The 17,664-nt window shown below is 38.2% G+C and overlaps 2 protein-coding genes across 9 annotated transcripts; one reads left to right on the top strand and one right to left on the bottom strand.

Annotated features, from left to right (window-relative positions):
* Window positions 1-1,503: 1,503 nt before the first annotated feature.
* On the bottom strand, window positions 1,504-10,697 carry dcun1d3 (defective in cullin neddylation 1 domain containing 3). 5 transcript variants are annotated; one of them, XM_034707383.1, is made up of 5 exons: window positions 10,033-10,697; window positions 8,883-8,965; window positions 6,884-6,931; window positions 6,175-6,728; window positions 1,504-3,477 (listed from the first exon to the last, which is right to left on the bottom strand). In XM_034707383.1, the coding sequence occupies exons 4-5, from the start codon at window positions 6,615-6,617 to the stop codon at window positions 2,934-2,936; spliced, it is 987 nt and encodes a 328-aa protein (XP_034563274.1). In that variant the 5' UTR covers window positions 6,618-6,728; window positions 6,884-6,931; window positions 8,883-8,965; window positions 10,033-10,697; the 3' UTR covers window positions 1,504-2,933. The 5 variants fall into 5 exon arrangements, with proteins under 5 accessions (XP_034563274.1, XP_034563275.1, XP_034563277.1 ...); XM_034707384.1 differs by lacking the exon at window positions 6,884-6,931; XM_034707386.1 differs by lacking the exon at window positions 8,883-8,965.
* A 1,051-nt stretch (window positions 10,698-11,748) lies between these two features.
* lyrm1 (LYR motif containing 1) lies at window positions 11,749-15,873 on the top strand. 4 transcript variants are annotated; one of them, XM_034707389.1, is made up of 5 exons: window positions 11,749-11,865; window positions 13,916-14,097; window positions 14,177-14,237; window positions 14,691-14,722; window positions 15,319-15,873. In XM_034707389.1, exons 2-5 carry the CDS (start codon window positions 13,939-13,941, stop codon window positions 15,430-15,432), a joined length of 366 nt encoding a protein of 121 aa, XP_034563280.1. In that variant the 5' UTR covers window positions 11,749-11,865; window positions 13,916-13,938; the 3' UTR covers window positions 15,433-15,873. The 4 variants fall into 4 exon arrangements, with proteins under 4 accessions (XP_034563280.1, XP_034563279.1, XP_034563281.1 ...); XM_034707388.1 differs by having other exon boundaries at window positions 11,760-11,865; window positions 13,959-14,097; XM_034707390.1 differs by having other exon boundaries at window positions 11,767-11,861.
* The last annotated feature ends 1,791 nt before the right edge of the window (window positions 15,874-17,664 follow it).

Below are 17,664 nucleotides of genomic sequence, written 5' to 3'. Positions count from 1 at the left end.
AAAAGCAAGTACTTCAGTACTTTAACTCAAGTAATAATTTGCCAGAGCAACTTTCACTTGCATTGGAGTAATATTTGACCAGGAGGATCTATACTTTGACTTAAGTAATGAAGCTGTGTACTTTGTCCACCACTGCTTAATCATCACAAAATGAATGCAAACAAACTGCTGCTCTAGTCTTGAGTATATCAAGCATCACTACAGCGCATGCAATTGGATAACATTGAGTCAGTGAATGAGGTGGAAAAGACATATTTGAAAAGATGCATCTGTAAACAGGCACACATTTTTCAAATATGTCTTTTGATTCTGGTTTTGGTGATTTCAAAATCATGGCAGAGATTTTAAAAGAAACAATGTCAGAAAAGTAAGGATAGAAAAATGTTAAGTTAGAGAAATATCCCCAATTAAGTTAAACTACAGACTAAGTCTTGTGTCTTTAGGTTTAATGAATCCATGCTTGCCACATTTGGGTACTTTAAAACATCAGATTATTGCATGAGTCATTTTAGCAGTAATTTATGAGTTTTGATGTGTTTTCTCATGTGTCAAGTGTGTAGTGTTGGTTGGTAACAGGACAGCTGTCCACCAATCATAAGAGCTGCACCAGTGTAGGCCACGCCCACACGCTGTCCACTCCCTCCCTGATTCTTCTGTATCCATACAAGCCTCCACATGGGAGTGTCAAACTCACTTCAGTTCCGGGGCCACATATAGCCTGAGTTGATCTCAAGTGGGCCGGACTAATAGAATTACAACATAAAAACGCTCTAAATAACGACAACTCCAAATTTTCCCCTTCGTTTTAGCGCAAAAAAAGTACAAGTACATTCTAAAAAATGTACACATTTAATTTCGCTATGATGAGTCTCATAGTCGGGCTGAACATTTTACTGTTTAAGGACTGAAACTTGCTGCGAACATAACAAACACACAGGTTTCCCATTCACCTGACACAGTAGTGCTAGTGTTAGTAGTGAAGGAGCGCACCTATGCTGCACCCACATGTACGGTAAGCATGAGCACGATATGAGGCTCCTTTCGAAAATAGTGGATCCACCGCTTCCACATACTTAAACTTTAGAGTTGATTATATCTTGAAGCGCTCTAAAAAGTCTATAAAATTCATCCAGATTATGCAAACTGCAAATATTCTCTCCCCCCCCATAGAAAAAAAGTCCAGGAGCGCCGTTCAGGTGCACTCCGTCAGCCATTTGATAGTATGCGACCCCCAGAGGACAAATTCGAAATAGTAGTTACTTTTATTGAAAAATTTAAGTAAATGTATTCCCTGCAATTTTTCACTTTGCAAAGTCATCCTGCGGGCCAGATTGGAACCTCCGGTTTTGGCCCACGGGCCGTATGTTTGACATCCCTGCTGCACAAGATCTTAAAAGCACATACATCTCTGGAGCACCGAAAAAAGTGGTATGCCAATGTTTCCCTCAGCAGAAAGAACGCTGAAAATAAATAATACTGCACAGATTTCACAGGTCAACAGTCAAAAGTTCAACACTGTTTTTATTTATTATAAATCAATACATTTTATATAAAAAGGACAAAAGGGTCTGAAATAAAACCATTTTGGATGTAAACCAAACAGATCAGGTTATGGCCAACTTCTTACCACATTGGACCCATATTGCAGACTCGTCTTGATTAGCCCACATGTCTAGTTAATACTCATTCGCTCATCTCAAAACACTCAAAGCTATACTGAAGAGCCACCTATAGTTTGGAAAAAGTTTGCAATGGAAATCATGTGGTTGACATCAATCTCTTTTCAAAGCACTGCAAGTTTATCCACTAAGCATGCCATTGGTTTTTGTGCAATCCACTACAACCATCACCAGCAGCAGTCAACAATATTTGTGGAGTATGCAGACTTTTTAAATAGAGTAGTTTTAAGATGTGAAAAATCATAATTCCTGAAGGTAATCAATATATTTCTTTGCGTGTTGCCCAGTGTTAATGCACCAAGACCTTGCTTAAGCCATTTTTTTTAATTCCAGACCTCTTCAAACGAGATCAGTGAGGAATCTCAGATAAAAGCCAGCATCATTGTGTGGTTTACACTTAACCGCTTTCTTGAAAGGAGGTGGACATCAAAATGGTTCATGCTAAAGGTAAAAAGGGGCACAGCAAGCTGCTTAAACAAGCTAAGCCGCTAACTGCACTAGAAGCACTCAAAACACTCAACGCAGAAGAGAGGATGGGTCTGTTACCACGAATGTAACTTTTTAGTCATTTAAAAGTTGAATGCCCTTACGATAGAGCTGTGATCCATCATTGTTTGCCTTGATATTACAGGCCAACAGTTGTGAAGGCAAAGTATGTGTAATCGATTGATCCTCACAGCACTGCAAGATAAAAACATACAATCCATCTGGATAAGTTCAGTCAAGAGGAGTTCAATGGCCCTGATGCTTGTAAATCTCATTTTTCGGTGATGAACGACTTTTTGTCCACAGGTTGACAAAATTTCCCTTCTTATTTATTATTTACTAACCCTTGCACAAAACATATCAGCAGTGTTACCTGTTCAAAATCAACTGTCTATATGAGTAATGTGGGGAAAGATTATGGCTTTCTGACGACTGTTTTTAAAACCAAGCCTTTATTGAGCTAACTCTGCTGGGTTATGGTAGGTAGGTATATGTTAAAATGGACCACATGTCCAATTACTAAAAACACTCATGGGAGGAGAAAAAAGTAAAACAATAACTTAAATAGAAGTGCTTAAAACACAACAGTTCTTAGAGCCCTTTCAAAAACCAAAAACAAGGTTGCAAAGCATGAATCCCACCTGACAGAAGAGGAGAGCGAAATGAACAGCTGTCATTGTAATACTAATATTCATCCAAGGATTCACAGATGCACAGTTCACGTGTGTCACATCCTTCCCTCCTTTACAAATATTTCATGTTTCCTGGTCAGTGACCCCCCCACGTCTGTGAGCCGCGGCTTCCCTCTGTGTCACGTCTGTCTGTGGTGGGAGAACACTCTGTCTCAGTACACATCCCCTCTTCCTCCTTCGCCTTCAGTGCCAGTTCCTCCTCCTTTTTCCTGCGCTCCAGCTCCCACTCTACAAAGCTATCAAAGAGGCTGGGCCAGGCCTCGTCCTCGCTGTAGTTACTCAGGTCAGGCCCAATGGCCTGAGTGAAGTTCAGGAACATGTTCCATGTGTCCCTTGAGATGCCCCGAATGCTTGAAGGGTTCTCCGACAGGAAGTCCAGCCAGCGCTCCAGGATCTCGGGCATGTCCTGGGTGAAAACAAGGCGCCACAGCGCTATGGCGATTTCACGCTGTAGTGAGCGTTGTCCCTCGTCAGCGTCCAGGCCAAACTGGAAGGTGAAGCGGTACAGGTCCTTAAAGTTTTCCTCGCCTTGGGCGTCTAATAGCATGAAGGGGAAACGTGCACAGATGCCCTCGAGGCTGTCAGCCTGAATGGCCTTACAGCCATCAACGAATTCCTTCCTGAAAACACAAAGTAAACAAAACCACACGAGTGACACTTAAGTAGTATACAGGATAATACAAGAATTTTGGAAGCACACTTTTCAACTAAGAAAGACAAATATACTACGAGGAACAATGCAAAAACTCATTGCTTCACACCAATCAGAAAATGTGCGAGCAAATTGTTAATTTATATTGCAAACATTTATGAATGAAGGTGTGTTATGATGACCTCAAACCTTTCAGATTGGTTAATCACTTGAGCTCTATAACAACGAAGGCTTCAAAGTCAAATGCAATAGAAATTAGGGATTCAACATTGTATCGGCTGAGGGCCAATCTGCAAATAATGTGTCATTTATCAATGACAGTGGCAAAAAAAATCTGTTTCATCACGTCAATATAATAATAACAAAGTAGTAAGCCCCATGTTTGAGCTTACTCCAAGGTTTTTGCTCATGGTAACAAAAAATGTAAGCCTTATTTCTGTTTTCAATGATTCCTTATTTATAGGGATGCACAATATTGAATTTTTGATATCCGATATGCCGATATTTTACAACTCATTTAACTGAATACCGATATTTTTTCCCACACACCTAATTGCAGCGATCATAAATTATTTTCTTTACAGTATTATGGTGATACTCTTATCACATTTGTTATGTAATATTCATTTCTTGTGCAAAATAAGAAAAATACTTAATACTTAAAACTGCATATTTTTTTATGATAATTGCTTTCAAAATAAATTCATACAAACAGATACATCCTTCTTAAAACTTGGATGATGCTCTCCCTGAGACAATCATACAATCCCCACAACCAGGGCAAATTTGGCCAATTTCACATTTGACATAGTAAGAAAACCTAACCTCTGTTCACAGAGAACATGTGAAAAGTGCAACTATACAGCAATTAAACCCAAATTAAATAAAACGGTTTACTCTTTGACAGTTAATCTGCCTAAATTAGTCAACTACATGTATCTTACAGACTGCTGCTTAAATTCTAATTTAACTTAAAACATGAGCCCAACATGTGTGCAGCAGCCCATTGTTTTATTGGTTAATAATATCGGCGGATATCAGTGTCTTGGCCGATGTTTGATAGTTCATTTTAAAGCCAATATTGGCCGATAATGTGCCGATAATATCGTGCATCCCTAATTATTTATATTTTAGATCATAGTACTGCTTTGCTAAAAACTTGTGCAACTTGTGTTTTCAAATAGAAAGTTTTGTTAGACTGTGTAACGACTGACATGCCTCTTACAGAGCTTATAATTGTAAAGCAGACTGGAGATGCTTTCAAATCACTTACTGTGTCAGAGAAGTGTGTTTTTTTTTCATTAAATCAAGGTGAAATTAAAGGTTGTTTTTTACATTTGTTCGATTCAATTTGTGCTTACACAAAGCTAGCCTGATGAAGGCCTGAATTGCTATAATCATTTTTACATAAGTCTTCAAGTCCATGACTCACATGAGGTAAAAAATAAAATTAGCAACAATAATAATAAATCATAAAAAAGGTAAGAATCGGCCAGATCAATTTTTCAGGAAACCCTGACGTTCTCAATCTCTGCACCCCGACCACTAACGGCTTCAGCAGGCATCAGTGGACAGTGAAACATGTCGATAACCAGAGTGCAGTGTTGTCCAAAGCCTCTGGATGGAAAAGTGCTGAGTTAAGAGTCAGAGAGAGGGAGCAGTGACAAGCGACCCGGCCAGCAGACAGCCCCATTCATCTCCAACACTAGCTGCAGAGTGGGCATGTACAGCAGGATCCATTTCCTGTGTGCCCTCATATCTAGCACGGAGAGACTGATTGTGTGGGTGCATGTGTGTGTTAAGTTGAGGTGCTGAAAACTGATTTTGGAGTGAGATAGATGGATTGACCACTACATGGTGAGAGAGTGAAAAACTGAAATGGGGGAAGGATGCCTCTGTGGCTAGTAACAGTACATTTCTAGTATGGCTGCTTTGTTATATCATTTGCAGTGGGCAAGTATGCAGAATTATTACTACAGATATATACTCAAATGTTACAGTATTTGTTCCATATTTCCAGGGATGTTGTGATATTTCAAGGCAGCTTGATCAGAGACTTGAGTGAAGATACCGGAAGAAGATTTGGGTGGTATTTTCTTAATAACACGTGGGAGGTTTCATTTACGTTGCCAGCATCAAATTTATCCAGTCAATCTGCTTTAGGAATGTGTCTTAAAAGCTAGTTATATGGTGCCGGTGTGGAATTAGTACTTCAAGTATTTTGACTGTCTCTCATGTTGCGTGATGTAAGCTTTTAGACACAGAAATAATCTTGGTGGTGCATCTTAGAAAGGTCATTAAAAGGAGACACGGTCTGTAGCTGGTGAATACAAAGTGAAACAGTTTCTATAAACATCAGATCTAAGCCCCTGATCTTATATAAGTTAGAGAGGTTCCAGTTCAGAGGACAGTGGAAATATGTTATATATTTAATACAAAGCAGTCTACAAATGTTTGCAGACGATTGGTAACTTGCTTGGCTTTAAATTTGTAAAGGCACTGATGAACTAGTTTTGGTCATCTGGAACATCTGGATTTTAACATCTTTAGTCATCAGTTCGCACCTATAGCTGATTGTGATGCAGTTGTTATGCAAGTCCATCCTGATCAACAAATACCAGTGACAAGAACACGCCCCATTCTCCACCCAAAGACTTCTCCTTACCTTGTAAACTTGCACATGGTAGCTGCTTGAAACTTCCAGGCAAGAACAAGCACACGAAATTCAGCCGGGTCCACACACAGGTCGTTACAGAAGCTCTCCATGCCTTCCTCCAAGATGGCATCCTCCTTTTCATCCTTGTAGCAACAGAAAAGCTCTTCAATGCGCATCAGTGACAGCCCATCTCCATCCAGAGTCTCGTCCTTGCGTGGTTCCCCCATCAATGCAGGGATGACGGGCGTCTCCACCGTGACCTCCAAAGCCTTGGTGCCATTCGACAGCTCGCTGATGGCTTTGCTACATGGGGCGCTGGGCTCCTCTTTGTGGCCCCCACCACCAGCGCCGCCTCCTTTCTTGTGGTGGGACTTGGAGCCGCTCTCCTTGTCTCCACTCTTACTGCCGAGCGAGGAGGTCGGGTTCTTACACTTGGTGACACACTGGCCCATGTCTTCCTCCCTGGTCCCTCGTCTGTCTTTCCTCCTCACCTTCAGTCCCCGTCGGAACCACCTGGACGCCTCTGCTCTGGTCTTGCAGGACGTCTCAACATACCCTCAGGCCTGAGGGGAAAACAATGTGAAAATGTTTACTGTCACAGAATAGTTATAAACCAGGGCTGTCTAACTCACACTGAAAAAACCCAGACGCACATTTCTGTTAGTCGAAAAACAACATTGGTTTTATTTAAATATTGAGGGTCATGAATTTACACTACCTGTGCCAAATCGGCCACAATTCCGGTCTTATGCAGCCAGACTTTCGTCTTTTAAGACAGAAAAAAAGAAAACAACAATTTAAACTCACTCAAAAATTCACAGCTACCACAGAAACCACTGCACACTAAATTAGAGGAAAAACATCAATGGTAACCACAGAAACCAAAAAAATAGAAATACTTACAGAGCCACTATACAATTTGAATCAGCTCTTTTTAGGTTTCCTAATAAGCTATTCAAATGTGACTCAATTTGTATAAAAGTTCAGTATCTGATAATAGACCTGTAAGCTTTAAATGTTCCATTTCCTGTGCAAAGTACACAAACATTGGTGTTTTACACGGCTAAATATCTTACTACTTTGCTGAAGTGATAATATAGGACAACACAATCCTTATTCAGCAGAGAAATGTAACTTGTTCTACACTAGCAACAAGCCGCATCCAAGTAGTAAGGTCAGCAAACTAAATTACACCGTTAGTGAGTATGGGTTGTAAAGTTACATAGTTACTATCAGTGTAAACGAAAACTGCAACACCTATTAAATAAAATTGTAAGGATTAATGTATGCATGGACTTGAAGGGAGGCAAATATTCAAAAATGGGTTGTGCCTTAACTTTTCCTTTTCTTTCATTGTTTACACCTTTTATTAAGTTAGACTCTTAGACTTGAGCAGTGTGCAACTTTGGCATAAAATATTAAATTAAATAATAATATCCAATATTTGTGATTTTGATCAGATTGCTGTTATTGTTGTGTGGCAAGACTGATTACACTGAAGGCATCCTAACAAGAAATGAGCTAGAAGCCCCTCCTGAAATGATTCCTTCATGTGAAGCTCCATCACTTAACGATGAATCTGTATTATCATCTCAAATTCAATATTCTAAGCCCCTGAAGAGGGGACAGGAAAACACTGATGGCTGACATGTTGGCAGCTTTGGAAAATGTACATCTTGATCAGCTGTACACTGACTTGTTTTGCTATCATCACATGAAAACTTCTTCAGTCCTATTCAGTTCCTAAAGAGTATTTTCAAGGAGGGAAAAAAGCAACATCTGTCAATCAGTCAACATTTGAGGGATTACATTACTGCATCTTCCTGTGAATTAACTACACTCTTATACTTGATACTGCAGCTCAGGCATATTCTGAACATACATTGTATAAAATTTGATGTTGTCTCTGTGACATCACCCATTGGTTTCTGATGCAGAGTTTTAAAGAGTTTTATTTACTTTAGTTATCGGTAATGCTTACTCAAGCTAACTTTCGGTCAGCCTAACATGAGGCAAAGAGGTAGAGTTGAGGCAGGCTGTCAGCATCCAAGCTAACAGAGCATTCAGTGTGGCAGACCCTACTTTGTGGAACTCTCTCCCTCCCGACATCCATAGCGTCCCTACCCAGGACACTTCTAAGAAAGCAGTCAAAACACACCTTTTCCTCAAGGCCTTTCCCCGTTAGATAGTGTTATCCCCACCTACCCCCCAGACCTCCTACCTGACCCTGTGAAGCGACCTTGGGTTTCTTGAAAGGCGCTATATAAATACCAGTTATAACTATTATTATTATTAACTGCAACAGTATGCCTGCCTGTCAATCAAGTCAGCCGTGCCCCTGATTAAACTTGTTACCTTAATATCTTCAAAAATAATGGTTTACTGAGGGATTTCTTATTATAAAGTGGATTATTAAAGAACTGAACTCTCAAAAGTCACATACATAAAGATTTTAAATGAGGGACTAAAAAAAATGACAACTGACCAAACTGCATATCAACAAATGTTTCAGGTCATCAAACTATCACAACATATATACACACGCGTTATCCATCTTCTTCTTGCCCAATTTACCTAGAACAGGCTTTTATATACGTATCAAAGCAATACAATTAATGAAACTAATGTACATGTTGTTGTTTTATCTCTACATATCTTTACAGGTGAAGGTTGATGAACTGAGAACTGAAGAAGTAGCTGGCCAGGATATTACTTACACAGAGTCCCTCGGATGGCATTGGCCACGGATCAGAGTGTCTTTCTATTCAGCTCCATCTTTGTGACCTTCACATCTGCAGTGCTGAAAAGACACATCATCTTGTCATCATAAGCAGAAAGTGATAGCTCACCATACCCAAACCTGTGGGGCTATTTTTGTCAACATGCAATGAATACGTAATTTCAGCAGAGCAAGATCGTTTGTCTTAGCAAAGGATTATTCAATTGTTTTTTAAAACATTACTAAAAGGGTTGTGATTTTAGCGATTTGGATTAAGAATGTAACATGCACTGTAGACTTTAAAGCTCTTGTGTTGGGACTGAACAGGTGAGGTGTCCAATGACAGACCTCACAAGGCACAGACAAGCTTTGTTCTGTAATACAACAAACGCTATCTAAAAACTGCAACTACTAAATAGTTCTACAACAAACTTTCCTCTGATTTCTATTCTTGCCAAGTCAGGATTCTTGGTCCAACATTAACGAGGAAAATATAAAAACAGCATCGGAGCAAGCCCACTAGTGTGCTGACTGCTCAGGACATGTCGAGGCAAATATCTCACCGTCTCATTCTGACTAACTTCACCTCACAAACATCTGTTGGACGTCTGATGGCCTACTTATTAATCCCAATATTCAACTATCATCCCCAACAAGCTAGCATGCTAGGTTAGCCAAACACAGGAGTTAGACTGAGCTAAATTGTTGGTCTTAAAACTGACATTGGATTTAAAGTTGAATACAACGCGTTACATTTGCGACATCGTTGTTGATGGACAGGCTCAATAAAGTTAGATAGATGATCTATAATCAGCTGGTGTTATTTTTACCAAGTTATGTTGGGAAGCACAAACAGGATCAAGTAAGCTTAACAGCACATGCAAAACACCCAATATGTCATGTAGGCAATGTTTTGATACAAGTGTAAATCCTGATGTTTAATCGTTTTATTTGATAAGCTAATACTTGATATCAAGCTGATGTGAATTTCTTAGACATCGAGACATTTACATCCAAACTGTCTGGCCCAGAATACGTCGCCATAGCTAGCTAGCATCAGCTCGGTTAACTAAAAGTTAGCTCTCGGCTAAGCTAGGTTTCTCGATTAAAACACTGAGAACCATTATCATCTTCGTGAAAACACTTACCTTTAGGGAGAATTCCTTTGAGTTTACTTGGGCGTACATCACTTCAGATGTACCAGTCCAAAAATTAAGTAGTTATTAAGTTGGCCAATGCAGCGTATACGACAAGAAACGAACTGAGGCAAACTCGTCGCGTTAACTCAGATTGCTAGCTAACTAGTTAGCAGGCAGCTCACAAAAACTTCCACATCAATGTCGATTATTATTATTCACTTCTATAAAAATAAAGATGTAATTATCACCACCAGGACGTGTTATCCAGATCGTTCTAAACTATGTTGGGTCTATGGAGTGAGTTAAAGGGCCATCTCGAGCTTAAGCAGCCAATTTCTTTGTGCTTCCCCCTTTTAGTCATTGAGAGTAGCTACATAGTGGGCATTTTCCTGCATCACTTCCTTCTGCATACAACCCACCAACAGCTGATCTCCCTCTCTCGGTGCGGACCTGCGGACCCGCGGACCCACTGCACTCCACCAATTCACACAAACTCTGTCCGCCCTGACTCGCTCGTCACTTATTGGCGTGAATTAACGAGTTTTCAATCCCAAAGACTTTTCATTGTGGAGTGTTAATAAACAGCATGCCACCGTTTTCTTAAAATGAATAGTTATGACCAGTGATGGACAAAGTACACAGCTTCATTACTTAAGTCAAAGTATATTCCATGTCAAACATTACTCCAATACAAGTGAAAGTTGCTCTGTCAGATTATTACTTGAGTTAAAGTACTGAAGTGCTTGCTTTTAAAAAATACTTAGGTATTCAAAGTATTTTTTTTAAATCTCAAAACTTTGTATTTTCACAAAGCATGATGGCAATCAAGAATACATAGAATTCTGTTACATTCTGTTTATTTAGAAACCATTACTTGAAAGCTCTAAAAACTATACTATGGAATAAAAACAGCAACTAAGTTACTCCAAGCACAGACAACTTAGTTTGAAATGTTCATCTGAAATGAAACCACTGAGACAAACAGAACTACACAAACACATTTTACTGTCTTTGGGACCAGATTTTAGAAAAGAGAAGGAAATTCATGAGCTGACTTCCAAACAAAAGTAGTGAGTAACTAGAGCACTGATAGAAAAGTGGAGTAAAAAAATACAATAATTGTCTTCTAAATGTAGTGGAGTAAAAGTAATACGTTTCCTGAAAAAACAATACTCCAGTAAAGTACAGATACTCAAAAAATATACTTTAAGTATTGTACTCAAGTAAATTTACTCTCTGTCCACCACACCACTGCTTATGGTGTGAATTAACGAGTGTTTTCAATCCCAAAGACTTTTCATTGTGGAGTGTTAATAAACAGCATGTCACCGTTTTCTTAAAATGAATAGTTATGATATACTGAAGGAGACAAGTATGAAGATAGAAAAGTGGCGTCTACCGCTTGCAATACACAATGAATGAGAGCGAATTTACTCGTGCGCCAGTCCGCTTTTAGTAGGTCCATTCCTAAACCATGGATGGAACTAAAATTTTAAATTAACATTAAATGCTTTTGAATAAAAAATAAAAAAAAACTTGCCATGTTGATGACATTACGATACACCTTAAACTGAAGCACTTATTTCCGCTGATAATTTATTTTTAACAGACACTTTGAAAAAAACTGAACTGTAGAAAATATTTTAAAACCCTTAAACTCATCATAAATTGATTGATTGGATAATTATTTGGAATACTTAAACTCCATCCTTATGGATAAAATAAATATTTTATTTTCTCAAGCTTCCCTGTTTATAATGCGGATTGGGGACACGTCATCATTCAGCGACAAATGTGTTTCTTGTACACCCAACCACTGTTGATGTTCTTCAGACACGGTCGGTAGGTCATGCTTTTTATTTTTAAATCAATGTAACGCATAGGGCTGGAAACGCTAATGCAATTAGTTCAAATGAAAGATTCTCATTTAGCTGTTGATTTAATCTAAATTCGTCACGACGGGTGTTTGGCAGGACCCTAGGATGGCTAGCTTGGCGTCAGCGCTGTCAACCAGTTTGGGAATTCATACAAATGTTGTGGCGTTGTTCTTCCTTCAATCATAGTACATATCAGACCATAAGCTTGATACCCTACAGCCAGTGATGTAATAGTTACTTAAGGTTGTGTTTTGAAAACTGTCTCGTTTTAGTAATAGTGACATCCAGCGTTGAAACGTGGGAGCACTCGAGACTTAAGCGAGCAGCTGCACGAAGCCCAAAAAATGTCACAGATTGAAGGATAAAGTGGACTCAAATGATTTGTCACTTCGTTGTTGGAAAAAAAGGGCACTTGAAAAAACAGCTTGCAACGTGAATTATTTTATTATTAGTTTTTTGGGGCGTCAAGGTTCCTTTTGTTTTTTATCAGTGATGGACAAACAGCTTCATTATTTAAATCAAAGTATAGATACTCCTGGTAAAATATTACTCCAATACAAGTTAAAGTTGCTCTGTCAAATTATCACTTGAGTTAAAGTACTGAAGTACTTGCTTTTAAAAATACTTAAGTATTCAAAGTACTTTTTAAAATATCTCAAATGTATTTTCACAAAGCATGATGGTAATCAAGAATACATAGGAGTACATTATGCTACATTATGTTTATTAAGAAATCATTGACACTAAGTTACTCCAAGCACAGACAACTTAGTTTGAAATGTTCATCTGGAATGAAACAAATGTTACGTAGCTCAACACGCTTTCTCAGGATGGACAGTGAATTTTTGTATGTTTGGGCAGAGTGGGAAACAAGGAGAACATTTCAAACGATACGTATCATTCTTCATTTCAAAAACCTCTAACACAGGCTGAAGGTATGGTCATGGGTGCTCAGGTGGATAATTATAGCCATCATTACCTCCTCTAAATGAACTGCCTGATCTGAGTGACATTTGCTCTGTGTTTGCTCCACATTCAACCGTGGACATGCACGATATCATGTACGTCTAAACCACTGAGACCAACAGAACTACACAAACACATTTTACTATGTAGAGAGTAACTAGAGCATTGATAGAAATGTAGTGGAGTAAAAGTAATGTTTCCTCAAAAATTAATACTCAAATAAAGAACAGATACTCAAAAAATGTACCTAAGTACAATACTCAAGTACATTTACTTTGTTACTGTCCACTACTGTTTATTATTCGCATTTGTCGCCCCCCCATGCTTTCCATTTAGATTTGTATTGTTTCAGAAATCCAACCAAAGCAGCAGTGTTATAAATTTCACATACAAACGCTCATGGAGTAATTAAGATGAGAGCTGACAATAGTAATAATGATATAAAATAATGTAACGTCTGTCCAGGCGCCGTAGGAATGAACAGCTGATTCGTGAACACATTGAGCTTTAATAACCGGTCACTGTTGGCCATGACCACGCCAACTAACAAAACAACAATCAATCTCTGAATCAATGGAAAACTTCTCCTCTTGTCTCTCCTCTCTCCCACTCACACACACCTCTGCCTCCTTCCTGATGCCTTCACTAACTGTCAACACTCGGAATTAAGAACATCTACACTGAACACATCAAACAGCAGAGCTGTTACAATAAGATTAATAGAGTTCAAATATGAAAATAAAACAATTAAAGCAGTTAACACCCCTCACCAGTTGGATGATATGCACTGTTGGGTTGTTGTTGTTTTTTTAAGTATAACATATTTGTCTTGGTTTAACTTCTCCTCATATGGGTCCTATATTTCAATAAAAATGTCAAATTTTCCATTAATTTATTAAATAATTCTTACATAGGAGGCAGTTTCTAATAGAGCGTTAAACAACTTGGAGTACATAGGGCTGGTCTACTTTGTTCAGTGTCTCATATAAAATGCATTTGAAAAAAAAACATAACATATTTTGTAACAGATAAATTCCTTTATGGTGCAGGTATCTGCTGTTTCTGAGCCCTAATGACAGCCTCCACTCGCAGGACAGTTTTATCCCTGTACATGAGGGTGTTCCGCATCGCCAGAACCTGGCAAGCACAGAGCGGAGTCACAGGTGACACAGAGATGGAGAGAAAATACATCCTTCAGGAGGCCCAGATGCTTTTCAGACAGAACCAGCAGGTGTGTGAAAACAACACAACACTCAGAAATGAGAAAGAAGTATATATATAGTTAATGCTTTCTTCTGTGTTCTTCTCAGCTTACAGATCAAGAATCAATAAAGAAGTGTATAGAAGAATGTGAAGCAAGGATAGAAATAGGTAAGAGGGGTTGTCTAGTTGTCTTGTTTTCTAAAGGAAATCCAAGTTTTGTGGTAGATTTAATTCACTGAAAAATATCAAATGCTTTCGTTTTTTATATTCAGTCTTTGTTTAATAAAGAAAAGAATGCTGCTTCCTGAGAAAAAGCTCTGAGAGTGTTACCTTTTGTCACAGTTTTCAACACATGTAAGGTCTAGCACAGTTTGATTAAGTATTTGTTCCCAAATGAGGAAGTTCAACTGAAGGTGACAATGGGGTAAACATTTATCTACTGAACATTTTTGAGAATGATACAATTCTACAAAAAAAGCAGAACCATCTGCATGAGTGGGAGTTATTCCTTGAGAGAAAAATAAACAGCTGTAATGATGGACTAAAATAAGACCTGAAAGTTTCAGTTTCTCTGTGGATTTATGAATGTTAACATTTAACGTTTTTTGTTTTTTTTCACAGGTCTTCATTACAGAAACCCATATCCAAGAGCTGTAAGTAGTTCGCAAATGTTAGACAAATGCCTTGTTTTGATTGTGTGGATTAGAATGTTTTGTTTTTTTAAGTGGGGATATATGAGGTACTTGTCAATAGTGAATGTGTTACCCACAGAGGATACTAGTCAACCCGGCACCTTTGTTGAGAAACCGAAAGGAGAACCTGGACAGAAGCTGGACTTTCAACTGCTGCAGACACATTTTAAGAAACTCTGAACCAAATATTAATTTTGGCGTAAGTGTACGCTGTGTTTAGAAATTTAGAAGCATCCAAAAAGCCCATTAGTTTGTGCTCTGTTCTCCGATGTCAGACATATGTGCTCTTCCACCTGTAATGAACAGATCAGTTGTTAGTTGGCTCTATAAAGTGATAGCATTGACCTCATCTACAGCATTTGATATCCTAGCTTCTGTTCCATTTCTCCAGTCGGTTCCTCAAAAAGGGGCTGAGCCAACCAGCATCCCATGTGGACAATACACTTACCACTGACAAGTACCTCATACAACCCCACTTAAAAAAACAAACTATCCCTTTAATGTGTTGCTGAGAACGGCTAATCAGTTGTTATTTTGTTTTCTGAATATTCCCATAGACTTATCTTCCACCAATGGGACTGGCAACTCAGAAAGGCAGGAAGCTGCGAACACAGCAGCGCCTGAGGAAGCAGGCCAAGCCAATTTACTTACAGTCACATGATGAGACCTGATGCACTCCTTGACAAAGAGTTTAAGTTACCAAGGACAGGAAACCAGAGTGCAGCCACAAGCTGATCTCATCGGCTGATTTGTTGTGAAGCACTCAATGATGCAAGAGCAACCATCATTCAAGAACAAAGCATTTTTTCACTGTTCTTTCTTCATTCTGTGAAACGTGTTCTAACTGTGGCTAAAGAGTGTCCGCCTCTGTTCAGCTCAGGGAGCGTCAGTTTGGAGTGACCTGTCATATACGATCAAGTTGTGTCTTTTATTTATTTTTTCTGTAAAGATGATTTGTGAAAAAAAAAAAAAACTGTCATACTCTTTCTAGTCATGTAGGGATAAAAGCTGGTGTTTGAATGGTGTCAAAACGAGACATGCAATAATTTCAAATATTTGTTTTCATCTGTCACTCAATTGCAAAGAAGCTAATAAAGTTATTTTAAGAACCATCCCATAATAATGTCCTCATTCTGTTGATTCAAGTATTACAGCAGTTGCATGAAGGGAGTTAGGAGGCAGTTCTAAAATTGTACACACAGATTCTTTGAACTTCTGAAAATCTGCAAAGCAGAAGTTAGTAGGATGACCTTTTTGAGTACAATACTTCTCTCATCTCAGATAAGCACATGAACCACTGACAAGAGGAAGATATCACAGAGTGCTTTCCAGGAAGGCTTCACAACAGAGAGGTGACAAGAGGAAATGAAAATGTGTGTGAACCTTATATGTACGTAGTGGAACGGCAGAGCTAAAATTCATAACCTAATTGAAGTTAAAGTATGATAAATCTTGACAAACATGGTCTTTTCAAAAAGACAGACATTTTGCCTTCAATGAAACTCAAACTTGTATATTTTGATGAAGGTATACACATACATAATGAGAAAATGTTTTTTAAAACTGTCAGTTCAGTTCAACCGAGTCATTTCCATAGGCTCTTTATTGTGTATAACAGAATTTAAGAATGTTTCCAGATTTTGGAGTGCTTTTAAAAGAGTTATTATATTCTTTACCAATTAATCTAGAAAATTTGTCCTTATTAATTCCAAACTCTCTAAAGCTGAGAATGGCCATGCTTGTAAATTGTCTTGAGATCAAGAGTCAGTGTGACCCATATACAACATGGACCATTTAAGATAAGATAAGATGAGAGTCCTTTACTCATCCACAACGGGGAAATTCAAGTGTCACAGTATCAAAGTAGACAAAAATGTAAAGCAAACACGAGCCTAATTAACAATTATTCAAAATGTATAAGCAGTTAAATTAAAATTAAAATTAAAGAGGTAAAAAAGAAGCATATCTTACAACATCAATATATATATATATATATATATATATATATATATATATATATATATATATATATATATATATATTTCATTCAATATATTCAGACTTCATTCCATATATATTGAGTTTCATTCCATATATTCAGACTTCATTCCATATATTATTTCCTGAACGGCTTGCCATATATATATATATTGCTTATATAGTCTGACAACTGCAGGAAGAAAAGATTTTACATTTTACTTCAATGTACAATTTTTTTTATTTTTTTTTTAAGTTTTGCCCTAAATTGAATATATTTTTTAATCAGAACCGCTCTCTTCTTTAATGTTCAACATTTAATTGCATTTGTATTTCAAGTAGTGGTATTTGTGCTAAAAACAGAGATTTACTCACTCACATGGACAGTATCCTTTAGAGTTGTTCTGATACAGTGCCTTGCAAAAGTACTTCATCTTTTACACATTTTGTCACGTTACAAGCACAAACTTAAATTTATTTTATTGGGATTTTATGTAATAGACCAACACAAAGTAGCGCATAATTGTGAAGTGGAAGGAAAATGATACATGTTGTTAAATATTTTTTACAAATGAAAAACTGAAAAGTGTGGTGTGCGTAAGTATTCACCCCCCTGAGTCAATACTTTCTTGAATCACCTTTCCCTTCAGTTACAACTGCAAGTCTTTTGGGGGTTGTCTCTCCCACCTTTGCACATCTAGAGCCAACATTTTTTGCCCTTTCTTCTGAGCAAAATAGCTCCAGTTCAGTCAGATTGGATCGAAAACGCCATTCCCAAGTCTTGCCACATATTCTCAATAGGATTCAGGTCTGGACTTCGACTGGGCCATTCAAACACATGAATAATACGCTTTGATCTGAACCATTCCAGTGTAGCTCTGGCTGTATGTTTAGGTTTGTTGGCCTCCTCGAAGGTGAACCTCCGC

The sequence above is a fragment of the Notolabrus celidotus genome, chromosome 18 (assembly GCF_009762535.1).
Source record: "Notolabrus celidotus isolate fNotCel1 chromosome 18, fNotCel1.pri, whole genome shotgun sequence".
In the NCBI taxonomy this organism is placed as follows: domain Eukaryota; kingdom Metazoa; phylum Chordata; class Actinopteri; order Labriformes; family Labridae; genus Notolabrus; species Notolabrus celidotus.
Note: the sequence above shows the minus strand (reverse complement) of the source record. Positions and strands in the feature narration are given on the sequence as shown.